At 32.8% G+C, this 27574-nt stretch overlaps 3 protein-coding genes across 4 annotated transcripts; 2 read left to right on the forward strand and 1 right to left on the reverse strand.

Moving 5' to 3' along the window:
* The first annotated feature begins 1722 nt into the window (after positions 1–1722).
* Positions 1723–4989, forward strand: LOC104737142 (uncharacterized). The gene is made up of 10 exons (XM_010457250.3): positions 1723–1858; positions 1948–2021; positions 2124–3244; positions 3343–3461; positions 3560–3684; positions 3858–3957; positions 4094–4180; positions 4312–4395; positions 4473–4558; positions 4668–4989. Exons 3-10 carry the CDS (start codon positions 2134–2136, stop codon positions 4852–4854), a joined length of 1899 nt encoding a protein of 632 aa, XP_010455552.1. The 5' UTR covers positions 1723–1858; positions 1948–2021; positions 2124–2133; the 3' UTR covers positions 4855–4989.
* Positions 4838–8569, reverse strand: LOC104737143 (uncharacterized). 2 transcript variants are annotated; one of them, XM_010457251.3, is made up of 3 exons: positions 8183–8569; positions 5777–7586; positions 4838–5680 (listed from the first exon to the last, which is right to left on the reverse strand). In XM_010457251.3, the coding sequence occupies exons 2-3, from the start codon at positions 7562–7564 to the stop codon at positions 5339–5341; spliced, it is 2130 nt and encodes a 709-aa protein (XP_010455553.2). In that variant the 5' UTR covers positions 7565–7586; positions 8183–8569; the 3' UTR covers positions 4838–5338. The 2 variants fall into 2 exon arrangements, with proteins under 2 accessions (XP_010455553.2, XP_010455554.2); XM_010457252.3 differs by lacking the exon at positions 8183–8569 and adding an exon at positions 7864–8116.
* A 6665-nt stretch (positions 8570–15234) lies between these two features.
* LOC104737145 (putative cysteine-rich receptor-like protein kinase 31) lies at positions 15235–17866 on the forward strand. The gene is made up of 6 exons (XM_010457255.2): positions 15235–16191; positions 16283–16404; positions 16508–16718; positions 16794–17031; positions 17140–17293; positions 17379–17866. Exons 1-6 carry the CDS (start codon positions 15276–15278, stop codon positions 17709–17711), a joined length of 1974 nt encoding a protein of 657 aa, XP_010455557.2. The 5' UTR covers positions 15235–15275; the 3' UTR covers positions 17712–17866.
* Positions 17867–27574: the final 9708 nt, after the last annotated feature.

Genomic DNA, 27574 nt, shown 5'->3' on the forward strand with positions numbered 1-27574 from the left:
TTAGTCTTTATTAACCCCATTTATGTCCATATTAGGGATGTTTTATTCAATTGAGATTTAACACATTTATGGGTTTTGATCCTCAAATAACCATGTGAAATAATACATATATCACTATTTTCTATATAATATTTAAGGTTTATTGTATTACTTGGTTACTTCCATAATATTACATGTATATTGTTTATAAGGTTTTTGAAATAAAATTCACTCTCTTAATTTGGAGGATATTATTGGATTTCTAATTTATAAAGAATTTTTCGAATGGCTAGAGAGTTTTCTATAATTTTGTTGATTAGTTTTTTATATGCAATCTTGTAAAGTTTTCCAAACAATGTCTCTATTTTAATGATATTTTCATGACTTTATTTATATGTAAAATGTTCTCAGTTATTTCTTATAAAAATTAACATCACTCAAAAATTTGAGAAAATAGTAAAGTTTAATCTCTAAATAGAAAAGGAAAAGCTTCCTACTCCTGACAGAAGGTTCAAAGCATCTACAAAACACGTTAGCTACAATAGTTTTGCTAATCGTTCACCTTGGTCAAGATTATGATGATGATTTTGAAAAGTATCTTATGGATTGTTTAACTCATTCACCCATATCTACAAGGATCCTTGTGGTTGAAGAGCCTTATAATGCTCTTAAATCAAAGGATGTCTATCTGCCACGAGAATTAGATAAAGAAAATTATGGGCATTTCCTGTGTTTTTTTTTTTTTTTTTGGAAAAGATGACAATTACGAGTCTTGAAAAAGATGACAATTATGAGTAGATTGTCAAGAGTAAAGATGAGAATCAAGAGTAAAGAAGCAAAAGCAAGACACAATGACAGAGATAGAGTCGATTGCATTGCAAAGCTAGAAGCATTGATCAAGAATGATTATCGAGGAGGGTCGGGAAGATGGTGGAGAACGCTCATCTTCTGTTGCTTGCTTGGACACCTTCTTGCTTTTCTTCCTCTCCCTATTCTGAGACCGCTCCTCCTTGGAATCATCAAAAGCGTCCTCTGCCGAACATTCACTAGAGGACGTGCGCTTACCAAAGCTTGATTAAGTACCAACGGTACCACCGGATTCGGTAGATTCATAATCATCCAAATCCTTTTCGGAGGAGTCGGAGAGCTTCTTCATCGGTGCTACTTTTATCGTCGGGACTAGTTTCTTCTTCTTCTTACGGATCTTCCTCTTGGACTCTTTTTTGAAAATATGTAAATCGAATACATTTACCAACAAGAGAGGTTAGGTGACATAAATAATTGCTTAACAATCAGAATAGATCACTATTCGATTCGATCTAAAGCTATAGTCGTTTTTGATGCTGCATCTAGCAAAATTGTTGCTATTCGATTTAAGGTTTTAGCCATCCTTAATGGTTCATTTTAGCATAATTATTTTAATCTTTGTCTCTAACTATGGTTTTATCATTTAAACAAACCCTGCATCTTAGGTAAAAACGCTATTTTCTTTTTTGAATCTAATTTAACATATTTTCAAAAAAAAAAATAAAAAATAAATAACACATAAAAATGAATACTACTATCTAAATAATAGTTTTTGATCTAAATAATACTACTAATTCTCCCTACCTCCAAATTTAAAAAAAAAAAAAAAAAAAAAAAAAAAAAAAAAAAAAAGGTACCAAAGGTGAAATCTATATAATTTTCACAACTGTAATAAAAAGTAAGAAAAAAAGAATAAGAAGGTAAAAAAGTAAAACCCTTTGAGGAGAGCAAGCCAGCGCATTAACTTAAACCCAGAAAATTTTCCAACTCGCGGCCGAATCATCCCGAGTAAAATGAGCAATTTGGGAAAATCTCAATCTTCAACCGAAGAAGAGTGTCTTAGTTTCTCAAGGTAATAACTTCAATTTGAGCTACGTCTATTGATTTTGATGTTTAAGAAAATTTCGATTTTTTCTCACATGAGACATGTTTTTGGAACAGATCCTTGTTGCAGCTAGGGCATTGTATTACTGGATACAATTGAACTTGTCCGATCCAAAAAAAATCAGAACTTGGTTAGTTACTTAGCAGCAATCAAAATGCTTACTGGGTTCTGATTTGAAACGTATTGGGGGCTCTGACTTGTTTGGTTTTGTGGGTTCTCTTTTGATTGAAAGATAAAGCAAAATGGCTTCTTCTACAAAAGGCTCTGTTAAGAAGGGTCAACCTTCGATTAAGCATAGTTGGAACTTAGCTGAGGCTAAGAGGAAGTTGTCTAAGATTAGTAGTGATCATCATCCACATGTAGAGTATGAATATGCTTTCCAGAGGGAGAACATCAAAAGAGGAGAGACCAAGTTGAGTCAAATTTTGAGCAGGGATTCGTTGATATCTGCTGTTGACTTGATGTGGGATCGCTCGGGTTTTGTCTCTGGTGAGTTGATTAGTTCATTAAAGGAAAGAAATTTAGATGATGTAAGTAGAGATGAAGTTAGTGAGTTCAAAGTTTTGACGGGTAGTACACAGTTGCAGAAGGCTATATCTCAGTCGCCATCAACTACACAGCCCAGGGTTAAGTTTTTGAGAGTGGCTGAGAAGATGTGTATTTTTAAGCCATTTAACGAATCTTTCTTTAGTCGGTTTAATCAGAGTAATGGAGCCAAGGATATCAGTAGCTATAGGGAAGTAGTTGTAGTTCCCATTTTTACTAGGTATCAAAGAGGAGCGGCTGACCGTATTCCCAATGTAGTCAGCAGTGAAGCAGAATGCCCATCAAGATATGCCAATAGTTGTGATTCTGTAGTTGTTACAGCTGCAGCAGAAGGCCACTCAAATCTAACTGAACCAAGGAGTCCTCTCATAGCAAGCGTGGCAGAATCATTGGTAGACACCAGAACATCCAGATCTAATGATGTGAACTATCTCTTCTTGCTTTACAAAGATAGGTGTGCCAACAACAAAGGAGTGAACATAATAAGTTTAAAATGTAGCACGGACAGCGATACTGAAGTTACTTCTTCAGGGAATAACTCAGACGAAGACAGCTTATCTATTGTTGGAAACAAACAGTTGCTTGAGAGAGATAGAAAAGACCAAGAGACTGGAGTTTGTTCATCCTCTGCAGAAACGCCGACTTGCACCTTTGCTAAACAGCGGCATGCTTTTGCTGGTGCGTTGGCAGGCATAAGTGTCAGTCTTTGTCTTCATCCACTTGATACAGTAAAGACAATGATTCAGTCATGCCGCTTGGAGGAGAAGTCTCTATGCTATACTGGGAGATCAATTTTATCAGAAAGAGGTAAAATATCTTACTGGAGATAATCAGAAAAGGGGGCTTACTTTTTGTATTAGTTTGTCACAGTGCCTTGTTGCTTAACACAATTATATCGTGTTCAGGTGTTTCCGGACTATATCGGGGGATTGCTAGCAACATTGCCTCATCAGCTCCTATCTCTGCCCTCTATACCTTCACTTATGAATCAGTTAAAGGAGCTCTTCTTCCTCTTTTTCCTAAGGTCTCATTTACTTCAATAGAACTATCTCTATTCCTCCCATATCTTATTTCCACTTTTTTCCCTGGCAAGTTCATATAATTATATTCTTGAAATTTCAGGAGTATTGCTCCCTTACCCATTGCGTAGCTGGTGGTTCTGCAAGCATTGCAACTTCTTTTATCTTCACGCCAAGTGAGCGTATAAAACAGCAGATGCAAGTCGGTTCACATTATCGCAATTGCTGGTAAACATCTGCCAGCTGAACCTAACTTTTGCGAACTGCATAATACATTTCCTTGTTCTCTTGTCTCTTAAAGGTTTCCTGGCTTGAAACGATTAGTTCTCATTTAAATTGGTTCTCCATTTCTTTTCGTGCTTTTACATGTTTTTTGATATCTTTGGCACATATGAACACAGGACTGCATTGGTTGGAATCATCCAAAAAGGTGGTTTGCTTTCTTTATATGCTGGATGGACTGCAGTGCTATGTAGAAATATCCCACACTCAATCATTAAGGTACGTTTTGCGCACACTATAATGTGTTCTTATGCTCTAGCTAGGAGCAACCGATGATCTTTATGTCCACAGTCTTCTCCCATTTTTACTTCTCTGCTTGAATACAGTTCTGATGCCATATTTATTGGAATTACAGTTCTATGTTTATGAAAACATGAAGCAAATGGTATTGCCATCTCTAGGTCCTCTTGGTCAATCGACTCAACCCACGACATTACAAACGGTTTGTCTCTTCTCTGCTTCATCGTACAATATCCTGCACTATATGGTTCTCCTAGTCCTAGCTATCTGTTTATTATTTACTTGTGGAGAACCTGAGATATACTTACTATTCCCAATATTTGCTTCTTACAGCTCGTATGTGGAGGATTAGCGGGATCTGCTGCTGCTTTCTTTACAACCCCATTTGATGTAGTAAAAACAAGATTACAAACTCAGGTTTGTTTCTCTTTCCATCCTTTTCAGGAACCGCTTTAAGAGTTGTCTTCGACATCTAACTTATCTCATTGCTGCAGATTCCCGGATCTAGGAACCAACATCCTAGTGTCTATCAAACTCTTCAGTCAATACGCAAACAAGAAGGTCTGAGAGGGCTATACAGGTCTCTGCTCGCATTCACTATCTTATCTCCCTAGTCCTGGTTATTGAAATTGTATTATCCATGCTTCATCAATTTACGGGCATAGTCTTCTCTTTTTTATATGTTGCAGAGGATTGATCCCCAGACTTGTCATGTACATGTCCCAAGGAGCTATATTCTTTGCTTCATATGAATTTTACAAGAGTGTACTCTCTCTAGAAGCGGCACAGCCCAATTCGTCAGCTCTCTCTGGCACAAAAACAAAGAACAAGGATAGTTCACCCCCAACAAAACCATCAAGATTGCAACATATGTAATACAAAGAATGGAAAATTGTACATTTTTTTGTTTTTATTTTTGTAACTATTGATTTGATTAAATTCATTTGTGCAAAGTCTTTTTTTGACTGGGGAGAGAAGATGAAGATCCATTATTCACTACAAGTTACAAAACTTTTTTTTGAAGGATCTACCAACTCTATGCTTATAAGACCTCTAACCAAATTGGGCACCTCCCATTTGCTACCTTACAATATGAACAGTGTGGCTTTTTCTTTTGCCTAGAATCCTAGATCCTACTCGAAGAATAAATAAATGACACAACAAAGAATGTGACGTCTTTCTCAGTCTGGAGATCAGAGAGCATCCCATCTTCAAGCTCTAGCTTGTCCTACGTATCTGCTGCTTCATGGTTGCGCTCTGCAGGGAAGGAAGTTGGAGACCAACCTTCTCTCCTCTTCTTCTCGCCAACTCACGCCACAGAAGGATTCAAATGTACCTGCAATAATGACAGCATCACAGACTACACTCGGGAGATTGGCGAGAAAGGAGGGTTTGGCATGTAGGATTGAAGAGCGGTCGCAGCTTCTTTCATAAGCTTAGGTACGTTCTTTTCTTCTTCCTCTGTTACTGCTTCAACTAAGAACTGAACATCATCATCAATCAGCATTTTCAACGAGTTGCAATGCGAGAACTGTTGTACATTCTCGCCATTCCTGTAACTATCCGAGACTTCCGTGTTATGTAGTATGGCAACACAGATGGAGAATGCTTGCAACGTTGATAACTGCGCGTGGAAATGAACATCGTAATGCCCTTCCTCAACAAACGACATGTACAATGCTGGTAAATGCTCTTTAGCACCCTATAATATAAAGACAATACATGTTAGATGAAAAAAAAAGAAGCAGTTCTAAGGCAACAGAACTTGTGTATAGTTGAGGAAAGAACCAGTTTTTACCTGGACAACTAGTTGCAAAGGATGCTGATTGTCTACAAGAGGCTGATCATGAGAACATGAGATACGAGGATTTCCAAGAACCATAAGTGGACAAGCCATGTCCCAACCACCACAGTCACAACCACCTCCTGACCTCCATCTCTGAATCAAAGGAGAAGGACCGAGGTTCTTGGTACTCGGTAACCCATGGTTTCCCCTTGGGATTACAACCTTCAGTTTTTCTGAAACTCTGCTGCCTAACAACTCCTTTTTCTCCTCCTCAATTGGAGAAAGACCAAGAAGATTAGTTTTCTCCAACAACCTTTTGTCACCTCTTCTGTATTTTAAGCTTTCTCTCTTCTCAATCGTGTCTTGAATAATTATAGCAGCGATCTCAAGGTCAGGATGCAAATCTGCAGCTGACCACGGGTTTGTTCCGTTTGAAGCCTCAAGATCATAGCTTTGAGATGTTCTTTTCAGCTGAGATGTTCTCTGCTTCATTGTATCAGAACCATCCCCGGACATTGAGTTATTTCTTAACTCTGAGTCTGGTTTAACAGAATTCTTGGAGGCATTATTAACCATATCAAGTGGTAGTGATTGATCTTCCTTTGTGGAGACACTTCGTCTTGCTTGTGCAATATCATACAAAACAAACTCATTCACCATCAAAGTTTCTGGATCTTGTCCCTTTTTTCTTACTTCTGAGCACATTTTGCATGTAACTTGCATCTGAGCCAACAGCAAAGATTCTTTACTAACTTCATTCAAACCCCGAACACTAGCACTGCTCCTCTTTCTGCTTCCAGCAGATGAGAATGTATAAATCCAAGTAGAACCATTGTCAGATTTCCAAGTCTTTGCACCATAAACCTCCTCAGGAGAATCTGTAACAAACTGAAAAACCGGCAATCCATGTTTGCTTTCCATCTTGAGACGGCAATGTAGATGAACCGGGGAAGATCTCAGCACTGAAGTATAATCTTTACTAACCACTGGAGGAGGACAAAGGTTTGATCTTTTGTGAATATTTGAGTAATCACTCAACATAGATCTGCAACGCTCATTGTTCTTCCCTGGCTTTTCTGTACATACAACTGATTCTCCTATATAACCAAGAGGGCTTCTCTGAGACTTTGACTTAACAAATGGATCAAACATTTTCCTAACTCTTGAGCTGTCCTTATTGCAACTGGTTTCTAATGAGTCTACCTTTGAAGAATGTAGCTTAGGCAATCTAACTTTATGTTCATTACTACATTCGTTCAGGGGACTAGCTACATCATCAGCTGAATCCAACACCACCGCTCTATCTTTGATACCTGATTTCAAACAAATGTCAATGAAGTTGCCAGAGGTGCAAGGTTCAACTGATGACTTCTGCCCATTTAAAACCGTCTTGTTTGGTCTTTTCTCAGTACTTGCCTTTCTTGAAGAATCAACAACTCTAAAGGAGAAAGAAGCATCACTACTACGAGACAACTCAAGTTTAGCCTTTGTATCTTTACGACCATGAGGTTCTCTAAGTTCTTTGAACAACTCATTAGAGCTTTGATACACAGAACCTCTCCTTAGCTCTGTTGTATCACCCATTGCAAGAGGCTTTGAAGGAAAATTCTTACAGGATGTGCTACGGTAACGCCTGAAGCTTATCTCTGTGAACCCTTCTTTGACTCTCAATACCTCATCTCTACGAGGCGGCTTCAGTCTTGTACTCCTCTTTTCTAATTCAGTGAAAGGACGAGGAGCAGGAAGAACACTGTTGGGGCTTTGTTCCATATCAATTCCTTTACCAAATTCCATTTCCATTCCAATCACCACTTCAAAACATCTGTAAAAAACATTTACAATTCAAAGCAAAATGTTTAGTCCTCCTAAATCAAAAACATATAGACCTCAAACTATTAAAGATACCAAATTTGCACAACAAACCAATCTCAGAAACTTACAAAACAACTACTTCTACAAGATAGTAACAGAGTAGAAGAATCTTTTTTAGTCAGTACTAATAGATCCAATGAACTCAGTGTCATAAGCTTCAGAAGGACTCAACTTAAGCTTTAAAAACACAAATTATACATGCAAATTTAATGATCTTTGATACGTACCCAATGCAGATCTCATTTAGGTAAGTACAGGAATTAAAAACAAAACCAGAAAGGGAGTAGATTGAATTGAACTAATCAAGAAAACCCCAATTAACTTAAGAAGAGAGTATCAAACTGAACCTTAAGAAACAGAAAGAACACAAAATAGCGGTCAAATAAGAACACTAAACAAAAGAAGAATCAGATAGAGACATAAGACTATAGCATTAAGCAAAAGAAACAAAAAGAGGCAATTTTTAATATTTTTACAGATAGAGAAAAAAAAAGAGATCTAAGAGAGACACAGATAGGGACATGAAAGAATAAAACAAAAACATACCCGAGTTAGAGTAAGAAAGACACTGTGTAAATCTCAAACATTTCTTCATCGACATTGGAGAAAAAAAGAAGAACAAGAAGAAGGAGAGATTACAAAACAATGATGGTGGTAATAAGATAAACCGATCATGTTCTCTTGTAAGTGTAAACAAAAAGATATAGAAGAAAAAAAAAAGCAATCAATTAGTTTTCTCCCTCAAGGCATCATTTTGTTTCTTTATTTCCCTCTTCGAGTGTGCAAAAAAAAATCTATATCACTCAATCACTCTCTCTCTCTCTCTCACTGTACTTTTGCTTTAGCTTTTTTGTTGTCTGTTTCTTTTTCACTTGTTCTATCAAACAAAGGTTTTTTCACTTCAATGAAGTGTTTGTGACCTAAGACAATCTTACCCTTCTGTCAGAAACTGTCGCTAAACTATTTTAAAAGGGTAGTTTCGTTATTTGACAGAGAGATGGATTAATTAAACAAAAAAATTGGATCGGTTCGTGAACCAAAAACTAATAAAGTAATTTTTGTTTACTTGTTTCTCGGGAAGTTCATGTGAGATTCCTATCCCCAATTAAAATCTTTCGACTCTATGTGACTGTGTACTCTCACATCTCATATAAAAAGTATATATATTTTTTTTCAAATAGAGTTTGTATAATTAATAGTAATACTGGTAGTGTGAAACTTTAATACAGGTAGTGTGATTTATTGGTATTTAAGTCAGATTTAGGATTTAGGAAAATAATACTAGTACTTATGGTGGTATTGTAATGGTAGCTACTATCTGTAATGGGCCGCATCGTAATTGGGGAAGACCCACTTTTTGACCAAACTTTCAAACTTTAAAAACATTTTGGTCCAAATTGATAAAAGACAAAAATAGTTTTATAGGGATTTGGAATTGAATGACTCATGTAAATGTTAATTCTGGTGAAAATCTCCATTATTTAGGAGAAGAGTTGTAGAAAAGTTTTTTACTTTCGATATACTGTAGTTGTTAGTTTATGCGTTTGTGAAATCTAGATAAATTAAAAAAGCAGTAAGCATTTGAAAGTAGTTATTTAAAGACCGGACCGGGTTGGTATTGCATATATGTGGTCTCTTTGGGTTGAGTTTTGTGAAAAAAAAAACGAAATAATCGTTCAGTTGTTGACCATATAAATCCGTTTAAACCTCGGTAAAACCAGCAAACCGATTGGTTTGGGTTTCTTATGAAAATAGTGTGTTGTATTACAACTTTTATTTTTTTGATATTTCTAAAAAAATTTAGTGAAATATGACTCTATTGTTATTTGTTTATTCTTATTTTTGAATTTGCATTCTAGTTGGAGCTAATCTCTAATCTTTTTTATTGTATTAAAAACTTTTAATGTTGTCTTCTCAAATTACATCCAAAAATTGAGGAGAGTAATAGTTGCGGTAATTGTTTTTTTTACATGTAATTGGTTCTAAAAGAACTGCAATATGTTATTCGACTTCATCATTACCATGAAAGATAATACCAACAATTTCTTCTAAACTCTAAACTTCTAACATTTATCATTTTCACCTAGATAATTAAGTAAATTATTAACATCAATCCTATTAAGATAGTCAAGATTATAAATTAAGAAAATTATATAAAAATGTGAATCATAACAAAAGTATCTTATTTTGTAATATAAATTTTTCAAAATTATGAAAAAAATCTCTTCATAAGTTAATACTTTATTAATTTATCGATAAATTAAAACCTCTATAAATTAATAAAATTTCATGGTCCCGACCTTATTAATTTAGAGGTTTTATTGTATTCGTTCAGTTGTTGACCATATAAATCCGTTTAAACCTCGGTAAAACCAGCAAATCGAGTGGTTTGGGTTTCTTATAAAAACCGAGTGTGTTGTATTAAAACTTTTATATTTTGATATTTCAAATTTGTTTCTATTTTTTTCTATTCTTCAAAATTTTGTTATACTTCCAAACGGTTTAATTTGGAAAATACAAAGTTTATTTTTGTTATGCTTATGCACTTCCAAACGGTCAAATTAGGTCACTGGAATCTAAGTCATCATAATAGCTATATACAACACAACTAGATGAAGACCCACCTGGTGTAAGAAACAAATGTAAAATTTTACTAATAATACTATAACACAGAATCCTGCGATGTCGTGGGGAAAGTATTTTAGAAAAAATAAAATAAAGTTTAAATTTTATATTATGAAATCATTTGAAAGTAATATAATAGGTTGAATACATAAATATTAAACAGAAACTGTTTGTAAAAACATAACCATCAAAATGATAACTTATAATAAAAAAATATTATGGCAAAAAAGCAACTTTGCAAAAAACATTGTTTAAAGAATTATAAATATAAAATATTTTATGAAGAAATATGGTAAAGAGCTACAATTAAAAAACTATTATGACAAAGTGATCCCAACTAAGAATATTGAACTAATGGTTATAATGAGTAATTGGAAGTTTGTAATAAATAACTAGAGTTAGAAAATATATTTAATAATGAGTGAAAATGTATCAACAAAAGTTAAAATTAAAATAAAAACTTCTAAAAAATAAAATAAAATAAATTTTAAATATTAAAATAGTTTTTTTAGTGAAAAGTTACGATAAATAGACGCACTGTAATTGTAAATTATATATTAAGCTGTGTTAAATTTTTCTATTGCTACAATCATTTTTAAAATTTTAGATAACATTGAATATTGAATATTAATATTCAAATTATTTATATACAACATTAAACGAAAAATGTGTTTCAACGAACAATGATTAGTTAGTTATTGATGAAGAAACAAATATATAGAGAGTCCAAAAGACATAATTATTTAAATAAACACACATATTATAACTAAATGTTGTGATGAATGAATAAAATATGGTGAAAAGACACAACTCTACAATGAACATATACAACCGTATAATTGTTTTTTAGAAAAAACATATAAATACAAACTTTTTACGAAAATGTACAACGAAATGTCGCAACTGTTATTCACATTTAGCCAGATTGTTATTATTATATAGATTCTAAATACTTACAATTCATTGAGATATATTCTGTCTTTTTTTTTTAAATCCACATTTTAACCTGAAATATTTCATTTTGCAATAAAATTTAACTATGTAATTTTTGCAGATAAAACGGATTTTAATTTTATGCACTCCATCTTAATAGAGAATAAATCTTTTTACCAAATAAAATATTTGTATCATATCAAGTATATATCTTAGTATATCTTCAAATAGTGATTTAAAGACAAAGAGTGCAATATTATTTTAGGTATACCACTAAAGAGATATGGTACCATCATTGACAAACATAATTGAGTCATTAAAGACAATAGTATTAGTAATCATACCATTTGTTTCTTTTGTAGTTTTTCTAAAACATTATGGTAGAAACAGAGTTTGCTCCAAAAATAGTTGGGGTAAAGGTAGAATGTTGGTTTGGTACCCCTCAGATTAGTTGTTGATGTTGAAGACAAAAATAAAGTGAATAACGAGATGACAAATTGTGTGGAAGGAGATGTAAAGGAGGAATTTTTTAAATAGAATTTGGAGTACTTCAATTACAACAAAAACTTTTGTTTATAAATTAAAGTTCATATTTCTGCTTTCTCCCCTGGTGTACAGCTTTGTCATCTCTCTTACTGTTGCTTCAAACTTTGCTTTATCGGTTCTGTAGAGGTTGACAAGATTTTTAATAATCTGTTCCTCATCATCCACTTCTGGTTCAATCAACTTCTGGACTATTCTCTTGAAATAGCAAGTAATGGACATCGGTTGCCAATATATGGGCTTCAACACTTTTAGGTAAATACTTAGTAAGAAAAGAGAAGTATTAAGAGAAAATACAATAGATAGTAAAGAGTAGAAAATAGAAATTAAAAAGAAAGTGACAAATAATGTCACAAAAGCAACAATTGCCAACAATTTTTTTTCTTCATTTGATAGATACAACAAAAACTATTGATTGCTAAAAGTGTGAAATTACTTAATAGTTGTTTTAAGAAACTAATTCTTTATGCATTAAAAACAGCAAGACAAGCTTAAATTTTGAGATTCTGGTTTCATTATCATCTATTCAAATTCATATCTTATGTTGCTACAATATACAAAATTATTTTGAACTTCTACTTAAAACTCGTTTTTTAATTTATTGTAATATTTGTTTTCAAAGTTTTTTTTTCTTTAAAAAGCCACCTTTGATTTATGCATATCACCAAATTTTAGTGAAAATTTAACACCTAAATACAAGTTTGTTGTGAAATTTTGTGGCATAGGTTTGACATATCTTGAAAACCTATGAATGAATTTTATGAACCTTTGATGTTACCATAAAACAAAAGTTTGTGGAAGTTCTTTGACTCTTTTTTTTTAATTATGTTCAGCTGATGCACATACATGTGGAATTATGGATGATACATGAAATACAATTATATATATAATACTCATGAGAAAGAGAGTAATTTTCTTTTTCAAGATATACAGTGAATTCACATTGGTGAGATATCTCATACCAAAATTAATTTGTTGTTATCAATGAAAACTCTTAAACCAAGAGGCATACAATTGTCTACTACAAAAGTTAGTTTTCAAAACAAAAAACAAACGTAGGTTATATTACAAAAACCAATGAAATGTAAATTATTTTTGAAAGTATCAAATTTTCTCTAACTTCTCCTCCATTGGGCAACAAAATTTAGGGTAAGAGATTTAAAGAAAGAGAGAGATCGAGAGAGACGAGAAAGAAGCGGCGCTACTGTTTTTTTTTTGTTGACCCTAGCAAACGAGGCGCCGATACGTTGTCGTTTCATGTTTGACATTAACTAGGTATAGAAACGGTGTATGTTTAATTATTTCATATTAATCTGAGTTTGTTTTTATTTATTTGACATATACAATTATTCTTACTTTTTGAATACAATAAGTAAGTACTGTCTTTGCAAGGGGGAAAACTTTATAACATAATGGCACAATAGTATTTGTAATACTAAAATTAAATCAGACAAATTGTTAGAAATATCTTTCTATATTTTTTTTTTTCAAAAATACCCAATTTTTTTTTGTTATTTTTAATTTTAGCGAAATACCTATATTCGAAACTCAATCCCTGATGTAATGGTGTGTTCTAAAATTGGACTTACCAATAGCCACTGCAAGAAAGTCACTTCATGTTTCTCGAAAGGGTTTTAAAAATATTTACAAAGATTTTTTAAGGCTTCAAAAGGATTTACAATGATTTGTATAAAGTTTTTAAAAGATTTACAAGAATTTAACAAAGGTTCTAAAACAATTTAAAAGGGTGCTTAAAGGGTTTTACAAAGATTTATAAGCGTTATAAAAGGTTTATAAGAGTTTTTAGAGGGTTTTGAAATGATTTACAATGATTTTTTTGCAAGAGTTTTTATAGGTTTTACAAGGGTTTTTAAAAATATTGTATAGGATTTACGAAGAATTTTTAAAATATTTACATTGTATTTTTTAAGGAATTGCAGAAGATTTTGGCAAAAACAAAATTTGTCAGAAATTTTTTTGTTGGAAATTTTTTAACGGGGACTTTTTTGGCAAGAAAATTCACTTCTGCATTATGGACTCTCAATAAAAAAAAAAGTAATTCAATCGTTTTGTACATAGGGTATATTTGAAAATGGACAGAAAGAGATGATATTTTTGTAAAAAGGTATATTTAAAAAGATATTGATATCTTGTGTTTTTGTGCGATTTTAGAGCTTAATTCTTCATTGTTTTATCCATATTCATGAGCATTAAGCTTGTTTAAGTTGCATTTTTCATCATTATTTGTTATCCTCAGGTATTGGTGAGGAGATTTGCAAGGTGGGGTGATTTGGAGCTGAGTGGATCAAAATTTGGCAAGAAGAAGGAAGAGAAGGGAAGAAGAGCAAGCGATCAACCAAATATCGATTGTCCGGTCGGTGAAAGCATGATCAGACCCATCGATCGGCTACAGGGCAAAACGATCGACCACTTGGTCGATCATATGGTCGATCCGAGCGTCTCCGACTTGACCAGAGCCCAGACTTCAACCGATCGATCACTTTATTTAATCTCACAGCTGCTCTTACTTTTTTTTTTTTATAATTACTTAAAACTTTCAGTCAAAATTATTTAGCTCTTCTATTGTTAAATCAGTGACAATCTGGTCCCTTCTCCATAGACCTCCTGAAAGAGATTGGCCCATCTATCAATTAGATATAAAAAATGCACTTTTCATAGCAATCTAGAAAAACCATCTACATTCATCAACCAGCGGGATTTATCGACCCAACAAAACCTTTGCCTTCTAAATAAGTCACTATATTGTCTCAAACAAGCTCCTCACGCTTGGTTCATAGTGGAAATATCACTGGAGACTTAGGAGTTGTAACCGTACGGGCCGATGTAACGTCCTAGAGCATATACTAACTAGCTGATGCACTGTCTTCTATCAGGGTTTTTTGAAGAAGATGTTCCAATGACAACCTATACCCGGATTAGTTGCAAGATGAAAATATCGGATTGGCTGTCTAAGAAAAAACGAACTGAGTCTCGTTGTCCAGCTCCAAGAAACTTCAAAATGTAACTTAGCCATTTAAACTTCACCAGTAGCATAAGCCATGGAGTTGCATGTAGTCTTCTGTTTCTTTATATTCAAAGAAATACATTCCAGCCTAGTACACAGGTGCGATGTCACAAGTTAGTAGCAGAACGAGAAACTGTTCCGATGAACTGAGTTGAAATGGAGATTTGGGTTAAGAGATATTAAAGAAAAGGAACCGACAGCTTGAATACTCGTCAAATGTTAATGCTTGTGGGCATTGTGCGGCGGAGTAAGTTAGAAGTTTCTAAATTAAACCTTTTGTAGTCAGATTGGGCTTACAAGGGCTAAGTAGTCACCTAACGCCGTTTATAAAATAATAAAACAATATTTACCGAGTTGACTACTTTATGAATTCTCGTAATTCGTATCAACTACTCCAACTAAGTTTCTAAACACGCAACTTTTGACAAAATCAACGCGCGTAAATAAGATTTACTTATTACGATTCAGGTTCAATGTATTGAGATAAGTAAAATCTAAGAAAAAAAACAAAAAATGTCTCTGAACAACCTCTTTTCAATCCTCTGTCTTATCTTCGTCGTTAGTTTCCGTTTTGTCTCTACACAAAAATGCGGGGACTCAATGTTTTTCAGACCTAACGGTACTTATGACACAAACCGTCGTCTCGTTCTTTCAACTCTTGCTTCCAACGTCAGTTCTCGAAAAGACCGCTTCTACAACGTCTCGATCGGTGAAGAAGGTGCTGGAAGGATCTATGCCTTAGGTCTCTGTATCCCAGGGACTGATCCAAAGGTATGTTCAGATTGTATCCAAGCCGCATCCGAAGGTTTATTAAAAAACTGTCCGAACCAGACCGACTCATTCGACTGGAAAGGCGACAAGACGCTCTGTTTCGTTCGTTACTCCAACAGCTCGTTTTTCAACAGGATCGATTTAGAACCAACGTTAACACTTTATAATACTAGAAGGTTTCGAGGGGACCTTAAACATTATAACAAAACATGGGACGCGCTCATGACCTTTATGATCACCCGAGTCGGTCAATCTAACTACCTGGCCGAGGTATCCCCTGAAATAGGTTCTGATCGTATATACACTCTGATGCAGTGTATTCCGGGGATATCCTCAAGCGACTGCGAAACCTGTATTGAACGAAGTGTCCGTAATTATCAGAGATGCTGCAGTAGCTTCGTAGGTGGAGCCGTTGCCAAGCCAGTCTGCTTTTTCCGGTGGGATGGTTACGACTATCTTGGTGCCTTTGGTAACACGCCATTATCACCTCCTCAAGAATCTCAACCCATGCCGCTTCCTCCTCCACCAGATAGAAAAAATATATCTACGGGAGCTATTGTGGGGATTGTTGTTTCAGCGGTTACATTCGTGGTGCTGCTCACTTTAGGATTAGTTATTTTGAAGAGAAGACAATCATACAAAACATTAAAACCTCAAAGTGAGTTACTTTTTTTTTTTGGGTTACTATTCTCACAGTTCATTTTGGAATGCATAGAAGTAACCCAATCCATAAACATATGTTATTGCAGCTGATGATGACATGATAAGTCCACAGTCTCTCCAATTTGATTTTGCAACAATTGAAGCGGCAACCGATAAATTTTCCAGCAATAATAAGCTAGGCCAAGGCGGATTTGGTGAAGTTTACAAGGTATATAATATATATTTGAGGTGAGATTTGCATATATGTATGATTGCTTAAGAAGCTTTAAAGTTCATGAGCGCGTCCCATGTTCTGTTATATACATTTGTAGGGTATGCTACCAAATGAAACAGAAATTGCCGTGAAGCGGCTATCAAGAAATTCAGGACAAGGCACACAAGAGTTCAAGAACGAAGTTGTGATTGTGGCGAAGCTTCAACACAAGAATCTTGTTAGGCTTCTTGGGTTTTGTTTAGAAAGATATGAAAAGATACTTGTCTACGAGTTTGTTCCCAACAAGAGCCTTGATTATTTCCTCTTTGGTAATAAACCATAACACTATAGGTTTAATCTATGATTACTTTAGCATGTTTTCTTAAAATCTTAGTCTAATGCAGATCCAACTAAGAAGGGCCAGCTAGATTGGAAAAGACGGTACAACATCATAGGAGGGATTACGCGAGGGCTTCTCTATCTTCATCAAGACTCAAGGCTCACCATCATACACCGTGACATCAAAGCAAGTAACATTCTTTTAGATGCTGATATAAACCCTAAAATAGCAGATTTCGGAATGGCAAGGAATTTCAGAGTGGACCAAACTGAAGACAATACAGGAAGAGTCGTTGGAACCTTGTTCGTATTCTCGCTACAAAAGTTTCTATATTCAGCTCAATTCTCTAGTGAACCTTTTTCTTTCTGATTTACATATTAACATTTTCATGTGCATATATTAATATGCAGCGGGTACATGCCACCAGAGTATGTGACGCATGGTCAGTTCTCTACCAAATCTGATGTTTATAGCTTTGGAGTATTGGTTCTAGAGATTGTTTGTGGCAAGAAGAATAGCAGCTTCTATCAGATGGATGATTCAGGGGGGAATTTGGTGACACATGTGAGCAAAAGCCAAATAAAGAAGTATCTTACACCATTTTAAGTTTGGTCAAAGTTTTGAACTCTGACTATAAGTTTCTTGGCAGGTTTGGAGGCTTTGGAATAATGATTCGCCCTTAGATCTTATTGACCCTGCGATAAAGGAAAGCTACGATCATGATGAAGTCATTAGATGTATTCATATCGGAATTTTATGCGTTCAAGAAACTCCAGCAGATCGTCCACCCATGTCTACAATCTTTCAAATGCTTACCAATAGCTCCATTACTCTACCTGTGCCTCGACCACCTGGATTTTTCTTCAGGAACAGACCCAATTTAGACCCTTTAACCTATGGATCCGAGCCGGGGCAATCCAGAAGCATGTATGTTCCTTATTCTATAGACTGTGAATCAATCACTAGAGTTACTCCTCGCTGAAATTTTTGCTTCTGAACTCTGTATTTAGCACTAGTCCGTACAATTTTCCTTGTAGCACAAACAGTTCTGTTCTTTTCAAAATTTTGCAAGCTTCCCAAGTAGGTAAAATATAGACAGCACCTGTTGTCGCTTTTATGTATTAAGAGTTTACTTGTGACATTATAATGCTTGACTGTAACATACGGAAACCCTATATAGAACTAATCACAAGTTTAAACTCTGATACCAAGTGTTGGTGTTCCAGTCCATTCTACTGCTTGAACACTCGATCACAAATTAACTCATAACCGTGCGCTACGGAGTTTGGACATACATCTTCAGAATAAAACTGAGAAACGAAAATATATATATATATATATAACGAGTTATCCTATATCATGGTGTATGATTTTAGCTTACATCTCAACAGAATCAAACACAATAGGCCGAATTCACTATCTCTAAACCAACAGAACATAAACAAACCGTTACAAAATCATACTCTCAATTCCTTATTCTCTAACTTATTTATTCTTTTATGTATAACAGTCCAAGTTACAAACCCATTCAAAAAGCCTATTTAGTCACCCTGAGGCCCTGACAGACAGATACTAAAGATTTAAAAATATTTACATTTTATTGAATTGACTTGACTATGCTAGTTAGATTCAACATCTTATATACCCATAATAGAGAAAATTGGAGTTTTAGTACATTTTAAAAACTTAATTGGAAAATTAGTATATTCACTATTTAAAATTGGCAAAACACACACTTTCACTATTTACTACTATTTGAATTACTTTTCAATCCTCTACTAATCATTTTATTTACAAATGTGCCATTGAAATTAAATATATATATATATATATATATTTATTAAATCACCCCTTGAATCTAATAACTAAAATACTATTCAATATATATATTTTAAATTTTTTTACAGATACAAAAAAATCTATGTTTTTTCTTTATAATTTGATATGCATTTTGTGTAATGATTATATTTGATAATGTTAAATATTTTTTATAAATTTTGTATTCGTACACCTTATTAAGTGTATAGGTGTTTGTAAATGTGTATATTGTGTACAGTTATTAAGTTTACAAATAAATAATAATACACAAGTTTAACTCGTACAGTTCATTTAGTGTACTTATATATATGTTAATATATATGTTTTTATCCGTACAGCTGATATATAATATATTCAATATGAATGAAATAAAAATATTTAATATGTGTGTAATAAATGTATACACTAAATATGCTGTACGGATATCTTTTATGCAGCTACCCTTTTGTAATTTTACACTACTACACTATACCCCACTTTCTTATCTATCTCATATATCTTCTATTACACAAATAGTAAAACCCATTTATTTCTCCAATTATAAGTAGTAAATATACTACAATTCCAATTAAGTTTTGAAAATGTACTATTATGCCAATAAACCCTATATAAGAGCATGGGCATTGGTGTCCTTTGTTTTTGGTCCCCCAATTATAATAGTATTATTTTGAAAGATTCTTATTTTTAGTATGAGCATTGGTTTGATGAACTCGTCGGCTTGAAATCGGGAATTCGTCGAGATCTTTGGGAGAGAAGATCGGATGGGCTTTGGGAGAGAGGATCAGCTATGGGAATTCGTCGAGAACTTTGGGAGAGAAGATCAGCTATGGGAATTCGTCGCTGGGAGAGAAGATCAGATCGGATCGTCGGCGGGAGAGAAGATCGACACAGAACTGTCGCCATCGAGATAGAAGAGAGAAGTCTAGAAATTTGTCTCGAGAAATTCTTTTGTTTTAACCCTAGAGAAAATCTTCAACCAATCAGAACATACCACGCGTCCAAGTAGACGGACGAATAACGTTCCAAATAAAGATACGTTTCTTCTGAATTGGGCCTTTTTTTATTTATTTTAAAACGAAAAATAACGGGGGACGGCCCAAAACTACACCGATGCACATGGTCTAATATGACAAGGTTTTTTCTAACTTTTCCTATCGATGCGACATTTGGCATTCTATTTTTGCGACACGTGTACTTTACATTAGTTTCAAATTTGATCCTTTAAATTTAAATTTATTTACTTAGAAAAGTGTTCATTTCTTTTATCTTCCTCTTCCAAATCTTTAATTATTTTGGATTTGTACTATGTAGTATTATTCCATAGCAATACTCTATATAGTTTAATTTGGTAAAAAAAAAGTAATCCATTTTACAAGAATATATCTATTTTAATTTATACAATTTATAAATTCCACATTAATTTTCCTTTAAATTTCTTTACTCTTTCTTTACCAAATCTTTAATTATTTTTGGTTTTTTATTTAGTATTATTTCATAGCAAAAATCTCATAGTTTACTTTTGTTAAAGAAAAAGTAATATATTTTAAAGAATATATTCCTTTTATTTTGTTTTTACGATTTATAAATTCTTCACTAATTTTTTATCACAACCGTAACTTTATTAATTATCTATTTTTATCGGTTTCACATGTCAATATTAAACTAATAATGAAGAAAACGATCATGCACTATATGTCTTTCTTTTCCCATCATTTCCCATAGTATTTTAACGTTATAGTTGGAAGTCTTTAGTGATGAAAGTGAGCCCAATGCTCGACTCCTAAGTCACAATCTCTTTGGCTTTGAACATTCACTCATAATATTACAGTTGTAAGTCCCTTAGATTTCTCTCTTAAGTCCTCTGATCTTCAACTACAATATATTTTTAAGTTTATGTTTCGTAAATTTGCTTTGTTTTCGTTTTTAAAAGTTTTTTATTCCCATTACAAAAAAAATATTTTAGTTTGCCTAATTTTACCGTGTACTACATATATACATGGTCAAAAGATCACGTACTTCTTTATGGCTCTTTGGAATCACTTCCCAAACTTTACAACATCCTTTCGCATTACACAGAAAAATATTATAGAGACCTATTGTAAATATTTTATATATATATATATATATATATATATGTACATACTGTAATCTCAAAACTTTCATCATAGATATATGTCGATCGTTAAAAGTGGTATAAATTAACAAGTAGATTAACCTGTACAAAAGCAAGACTACTTTTATATCACATTGATATTGTTTGAGTTGCCAATCATACCTCATGTCTATTTTCCTGTAACCCTTGCTACATCCGTCATTATGGTAAAAAAAGCTTACACCATTTCCAGTGGTTATCTATATTTTTTTTTTGGTTTGAATTTCTATTTTACATTTAGGGTATAATGTTGAAGAGATAAGATTTAGTATTTAGAGTATAAGATTAAAAGTATGATGCTATATTAGTATTTTTATAATTTAAGAAATGATGTGCTAAATTTAAAACGAAAACTTATTTTTATGCAATTTGTGAAAATTGTCCTTCTTTTAACATGCACACTTCATAATTATAAATTTATGAATGTATATATTTAAATTTTATTTCAAGGCATATATAAATAATATCATGTAAATTTCATATATAATTTAATGAAAATTTTATTTTACATACAAAATAGTTGATTTTATAACCGACGCAATGCGTGGGTAACTTTCTAGTATTATAATACTTAAAACAACGTTCTTACCACCAACACTTTTTGACAAAATCAAACTAGGTGTTACAGTAAAATTATTACCCAGTTGACTTGTATAAGCTTTTAATCAAATTAGTCAATTAATTAACAAAAATTCTAACCACACATGCTTTTTTGACGAAATCAAATGTCCCTAAAGGCTATAGTAATATAAAAATTTGTATATTATTTACAGTTCAATTCCATGATCTCAGCAAAAGATCCAAAAACAAATGTGTATACACAATCTCTTAAATAGTTTTATTGGGATTTGGGATTGAATGACTCATGTAAATGTTACTCTGGTGAAATCTCCATTATTTAGGAGAAGAGTTGTAGGATTTTTTTTTACTTTTCATATAGTAGTATTAATTTGTGCGTTTGTTTTAGTTTGCCGAGTTGATGATGATTATGAACTGTGAAATCTAGATTATCTGAAGTGATTATTTAAAGATTGGACCGGGTCGGTATTGCAAACATGTGGTCTTTTTGGTTTGCGTTTTGTGAAAACCCGAAATAAATGTTGAGTTGTTTGTTGAACACTAGATTTTGGCCGGGTGTCAATTGGACTGGTCCGGCCCGACCCGAAACCCGTAAAGCCCATATATATTTGAGTCCGGTCCGGTCTGGCCCGAAATATTTCCGAGCCTATATTTCAAAGCCCGAGCCTGGCCCTAACAGGGCTATAGGGCTTTTCGGGCTTTTTCGGGCTTATCTTATCGATCAAAAATTCAAACTTATAAGCCTTAAAAGTTTATAAAACAAATCAATCCAAAATTTAATAACTCATCTACAACCAACTTAATTTAATAGAAAAGGTTTAAAAATAAATAAAATTTTGATACTTTAACCAAATAAACCAATATATAATTCTATAAAATATCATTAATAAAATTTTTAAAGTATTAAATATGGTTATTGAGTAAATATGAAAATTAGGATTAGAGTTTAAAACTTTATTTACAATAAATTATTAATCAAATATTGCAATCAAACAAATATGTTAACAAAAAGGTACAAGTATATATGTTAAGGGCTTTTCGGGCTGGCCCGAGCCCGGTCGGGCTAAGCCCGAAAAACCCTATAGCCCAAACGGGGTGAACCCGATGTTTTTTAGGGCTAGGCCGGGCCAGCCCGCGGGCTTTGGCCCTAATTGACATGCCTACCCGAGGTATACCACGAGCATATAATTTTTATTATAATTTATATTTTATGTTGTATCTATTTGTTAAATATTGAATGTTTTGTAAATAGAGGAATAACTAAATTTTCTAGTTGTTGTGCGGCTAAATATTTATATTATTTTTAACCCACAATACACTTCATGGCCATTTGTTTGTTATATTTAGTTTGTTTTGTTTAGTGTTTTAGATTCTATTTTGATTTTAATTATCATAACAAAAAATAAGGGTTTCAAATGCATAATCAGTAATTATACATTGTGACTAAGTCACATTTTTCCTAATGATTTAATTATTTTATACAATCTTAGCTAAATCAACTTGATTTTATGTCAAATATTCTAATATTAATAATGTTGATAAATAATTAAATGAGGATTTAGTCCGTATTAACACAAACTTAATATCATTTTATTAATTTCAACATGTTCTCTTTATAACTCATCTACTATGTTACCACATTATATAGTAGTTTAGAATGTTTTAATTTTACATATTCGTGATAATTAAATTTTTTATTAAGTTTATATATGTTAACTATAATATTTAATAATTGTCAATCGAATTTTTTCTTACGTTAAGAATCAAAGCTCACAGATTTTGGAAAACAAAATGGGAATCAAATTGTTTTTTTCTTTGTTTACGAAGGATTCAAATATAGAATATCTTCAAAACACAACATAATGTATGGTTAAATATATGATAGTTTCTATTTCCATATTGATTGCTGTTATTTTTTTAATTGAAATAAAATGTAAAATATTTAGGAAACAAAATCTGGAGTAATGTTAGTTTTGGAAATTTTTTAGGGGTTAATGTTGTAAATAACTTTTTGAATAAACAAAACTAAAAGGGCATAACACAAAATGTACTTCAAAAATGTTAATATGGATATAAATCCGTTAAACCCCAATAAAAAAGAAACAGGAAACTGATTGGTATGTGTATCTTTAAAACCCGAGTTTGTAGTATTTTAACAATTAGATTTCGAAATTTCAAATTTAGTGTACTTTTTTAAATGATAAACTCATATCTTTTTCCTATTCTTCAATATTTTGTTATGCATTTCCAAACGGTTTAATTTTGGGAATACCAAGTTTAATTTTTAATCATTTGGTGAAATTAGGTCACCAGAAACTAAGTCATCATAAATTCGTAATGATTACTAGATAAGAGCCCACCTTGTATAAAAAACAAATGTAAAATTTTACTGATTATATTTGAATTCTAAATACTCGCAAACTTCTGTTTTGTTTTGTTCTGCTGATGCACATACAAGTTAAATTATGGATGATACGTGAAATTTAATTATATGATACTGATGGGAAAGAGAGTAAATTTCTTTTGAAGATATTCAATGAGTTCACATTTGTGAGATATATCATATAGGTTATATTACTAAAATTAAATGAAATGTAAGTTATTGTTTAAAGTATGAATTCTTTCGTTGCTCTAAACAATAATTTTATTTAATCTCATAGCTGCTCTTATTTTAGTTTTCAGTCGACCTTTTATGTCCTCGATTTATTACAATCTTGAAAAATGTTTGGTCATCCAACAAAATAGTCCTTCATGTAAATCTGGAATATCCATCCATCGGTACAGAAAACAGTTTTGTGTAAATCTGGAATATCCATCCATCGGTACAGAAAACAGTTTTGTTCAAAATATAGTCCTTCTAAATCTGGAATATCCATCCATCGGTAGAGAAAACAGTTTTGTGTTTATGAACCTGACTTCCCACTCATATGCATCAAGAAAATTTTACTTTGAATGTTATAGGATTTTGTCTACATCTGCATCATCATCATCATTAGCTGTACATTTTCTTAATATTTAGCTCATATTATAATCAAATCTAAATTGTATGTAAATAATATATTTGACTTTGCATCTGCATCAATACCAACACAATGTGTATAAAATCAAACTGAAATTAGAATTATAGGGTCAATTTCATTCAAGTATTAGAAAAACACTTTTTCTTCTACAACATTAATTTTACTTATTTATTCCAAATTATTATATTTTCATGATTTTAGACCATGTGCGTTGGTTGTATCTAGAGGAGTTACTTAAGAATTAAATAAATGAATAAGAAAAATATTAAAAAGAAAAAGAAAAACGAAGAACCGATTCTCATGAGAAACCTTGAGAAACCCATGAAATGCTCTCACATGATGACATGTGTCACTACCTAAGTAGTTATATTTTATTATAATAAACTAAATTTACAAAAATTTAAAATCTTAATTAAGTAATTTATTTGTTGTTATTTTAAAATATATATATTCATATTATTTTAAACTAATATTAGATGATACAATAAAATTATTTGTATGATTAAAAAATTATGAAAGTTAAAAAATATATTAGTATTGTGAAACTACTTAATTAGCACATATTAGAGTAATTCAGTATTAGATTTTTATGCTAAATTTTAAGAAAATATAATTCTTTTGTGTATAAATATATTGTATTATTAGTATCTATAATTTTATTATTCGTAATATAATGTATGATATTAAAATATAACTAATTAATAAAATTAAATATATTTAATATGTATAAAATATATTATTAGGAAAAATTATAATTTAAGATAAAATTCAAAACAAAACAACCAAATAAATGCACAAATAAAGTTATATTGAATTATATAAAAATAATAATATTATATTGATCCTCTCACCAATGGACACCCAAATTTTAAGAAGAAGTTCTCAAATTTCTGTGCATTAGAAAAACTAATTTTAAATTGGTGAGAAACTTATTAATTGCAATGGCCAATAGTAAGTTCTTAATGCACAAGACACCATCAAACCAGGATGGAGTCATGCTTCCTACGAATGTAGGGATTTGGCTAATGAACCGGTTTGCTGTGGCCTAATGATTAAAAAAAAAAGTCTTGATTAGGACTCCGCTTGAAATCCTTCGTTCGATAACAGTAGAATCTTTGCAGCTGGTGAAGCAAACTTGAAAATTATTCAATGGTCTACGCCTTAATGTTATGCAGCCAGACGTCTCTCTCCTTCCAAATGTACCACCTGTTTAAACAAGAGATATTTGGCAGAAACATACGTTTTTCAAATATAATTATCATAAACATACAATCACTATTCATAATTGGAGAATTACTTGGTTATCTACTGTAGCTACTTTTGTCGAGGAGGAGCTTGTAACTGAATTTGAATCTGAGGAACTTGTACCTAAACTTGAACCCGAGGAGCTTGTAGCGGAGGAACCATTGCTTGTACCTGAAGGACCAACGACTAAAGCAAAAGCTAATAAGCTAAGAAATGCACTAAATGAGCTTATTCAAGAGCTTATAGCCAAAGAGAGCATGGAAAAAACTATTGGAGATGATTCCTATCAAGTTCACCCCAGTTTGAGCCTAATTCAAGTCCAAGAAAGCCCAAAATAACCACTTTATCTTGTGGTCAAGGATGGATGACGAAAATGGAGTTCAACTCACCTTGGGAAGGACACCTTGGGAAGGGAAACATGCACCTAGAGTTGGGTCTCCATTCAACTATCTATGTTTCTTTTCTTTTAGTTTCAAGAACAATTAATACTTGGCCTTGTTACCAAGTTTCTTATCCCTATATAAACACATGTAATCTCATTTGAGAATCATCAATCAATTTCCTTTTCATTTTATGAGTCTATCTCTTTGTTCTTTGTCTAGAACATTTTCTTGTTTTTTGGTGTGTAATATCCAAGGAACAATCTCCTCTTGCTAGACTAGTGTGTCATATCTAGCTGCGATTGGAGTTGGGAATATCAGCAGCCTTCCGCAACTGTTGTGTGACCCCTCAATTCATCAAATCTCCCTTGTTGCACCTTGCGCCTTGGTGAGTTTCTATCCTTTTTAATCCGGCTAAGTGATCCTCGAATTTGGGCGTATCAAGTGGTATTAGAACCACTCAACCGATACTTGTCTATTCATCTTCTCATCTTCCATTTCTAAATACTTCTTTTTCTATCTATCTTAAATCTGGGCCATCTCCTTACCTAGGCCATCTCTATTTTAAAGAAAAAAACAAAAAAACAAAAAAAAAACAAAAAAAAAAGAAGAAAAAAATCCTAATATATATATATATATATATATATAAAAGATTTGCATTTGGTTAGGTGGTGGAAGAGAAATCCTGCTGGCTAAGGAGAAACCAGCCTTGGAGTGGTTAAAACAGATTTCACAAAATCTTCTTGTCTTTCTATCTTCCTTCTTCCCTTGTTGCTTGGGAATTCTATTGGGTTGCTTGAATTTGTTCTCTTAGAACTTAGGGAGAAAGCTCTTGAGTGACCTACCAAAATTGAGAGAAACACTTGAGTGTTTGAGGATTTTTTTATCTGCTAACTTTTCGTGTTAAGTTTTCAGGAAACATGGAAAGTGATGGAGAAAGAGATCAGCCAGGGAATTTTGTCGCCGGGCTATCTAACTTGCAAATGAGGGCATTGAATGACACTATTACTAACCTTATGAATACAGGTCTAGAAGAACTACACCAGAGGCTCGACGAGATTCAGAACAGCCAACAAACCCGTTCTAGACCCGCAACCAGGAGTGAACGTTCAAGGAGGACTTACCGGCCCGAGGAGGAAATTCAAGAAGAGGAGTCCCATGAAGAAGATGATCGATCCACCAACCGACCTAGACAAAGTCATAGAAACCATGATCAAGGTGATGTTAATCCTTTTGGTACAAGAAATGACAATTTAGGTGGTTTAAAACTTAAAATTCCAACCTTTGAAGGTAAAAATGATCTGGATGTTTACCTAGAATGGGAAAGGAAAATGGAGTTAGTGTTTACCTAGAATGGGAAAGGAAAATGGAGTTAGTGTTTGATTGTCAAAAATTTTCTGAACTCAAGAAAGTTAGGTTAGCAACAATTGAGTTTATAGGCTATGCTATTAGCTGGTATGATCAAGTTTTGACTCACAAGAGAAGGTCAGGTGGAAGACCAATAGCTTCATGGGATGAGCTCACTACCTTGATGAGGAAACGGTTTGTGCCGACTCATTACCATAGAGATCTATACCAAAAACTCAGATGCTTGTTTCAAGGAACCAAATCTGTGGAGGACTATTTCCAGGAAATGGAAAGCTTAATGATC

This window comes from Camelina sativa, chromosome 13 (assembly GCF_030686135.1).
Source record: "Camelina sativa cultivar CO46 ecotype springtype chromosome 13, ASM3068613v1".
Taxonomy (NCBI): Eukaryota; Viridiplantae; Streptophyta; class Magnoliopsida; order Brassicales; family Brassicaceae; genus Camelina; species Camelina sativa.

Coding starts and splice junctions, on each gene's coding strand:
- LOC104737143 (XM_010457251.3), bottom strand. CDS start 7,564: ATGGAAATGGAATTTGGTAAAGGAATTGATATGGAACAAAGCCCCAAC. Junction 5,681..5,776: donor CTTTGCAACTAGTTGTCCAG/GTAAAAACTGGT, acceptor TTTATATTATAG/GGTGCTAAAGAGCATTTACC.
- LOC104737142 (XM_010457250.3), top strand. CDS start 2,134: ATGGCTTCTTCTACAAAAGGCTCTGTTAAGAAGGGTCAACCTTCGATT. Junction 3,462..3,559: donor TTCTTCCTCTTTTTCCTAAG/GTCTCATTTACT, acceptor TTGAAATTTCAG/GAGTATTGCTCCCTTACCCA. Junction 3,685..3,857: donor TCACATTATCGCAATTGCTG/GTAAACATCTGC, acceptor ATATGAACACAG/GACTGCATTGGTTGGAATCA.
- LOC104737145 (XM_010457255.2), top strand. CDS start 15,276: ATGTCTCTGAACAACCTCTTTTCAATCCTCTGTCTTATCTTCGTCGTT. Junction 16,192..16,282: donor CAAAACATTAAAACCTCAAA/GTGAGTTACTTT, acceptor ATGTTATTGCAG/CTGATGATGACATGATAAGT. Junction 17,294..17,378: donor GGGGGAATTTGGTGACACAT/GTGAGCAAAAGC, acceptor GTTTCTTGGCAG/GTTTGGAGGCTTTGGAATAA.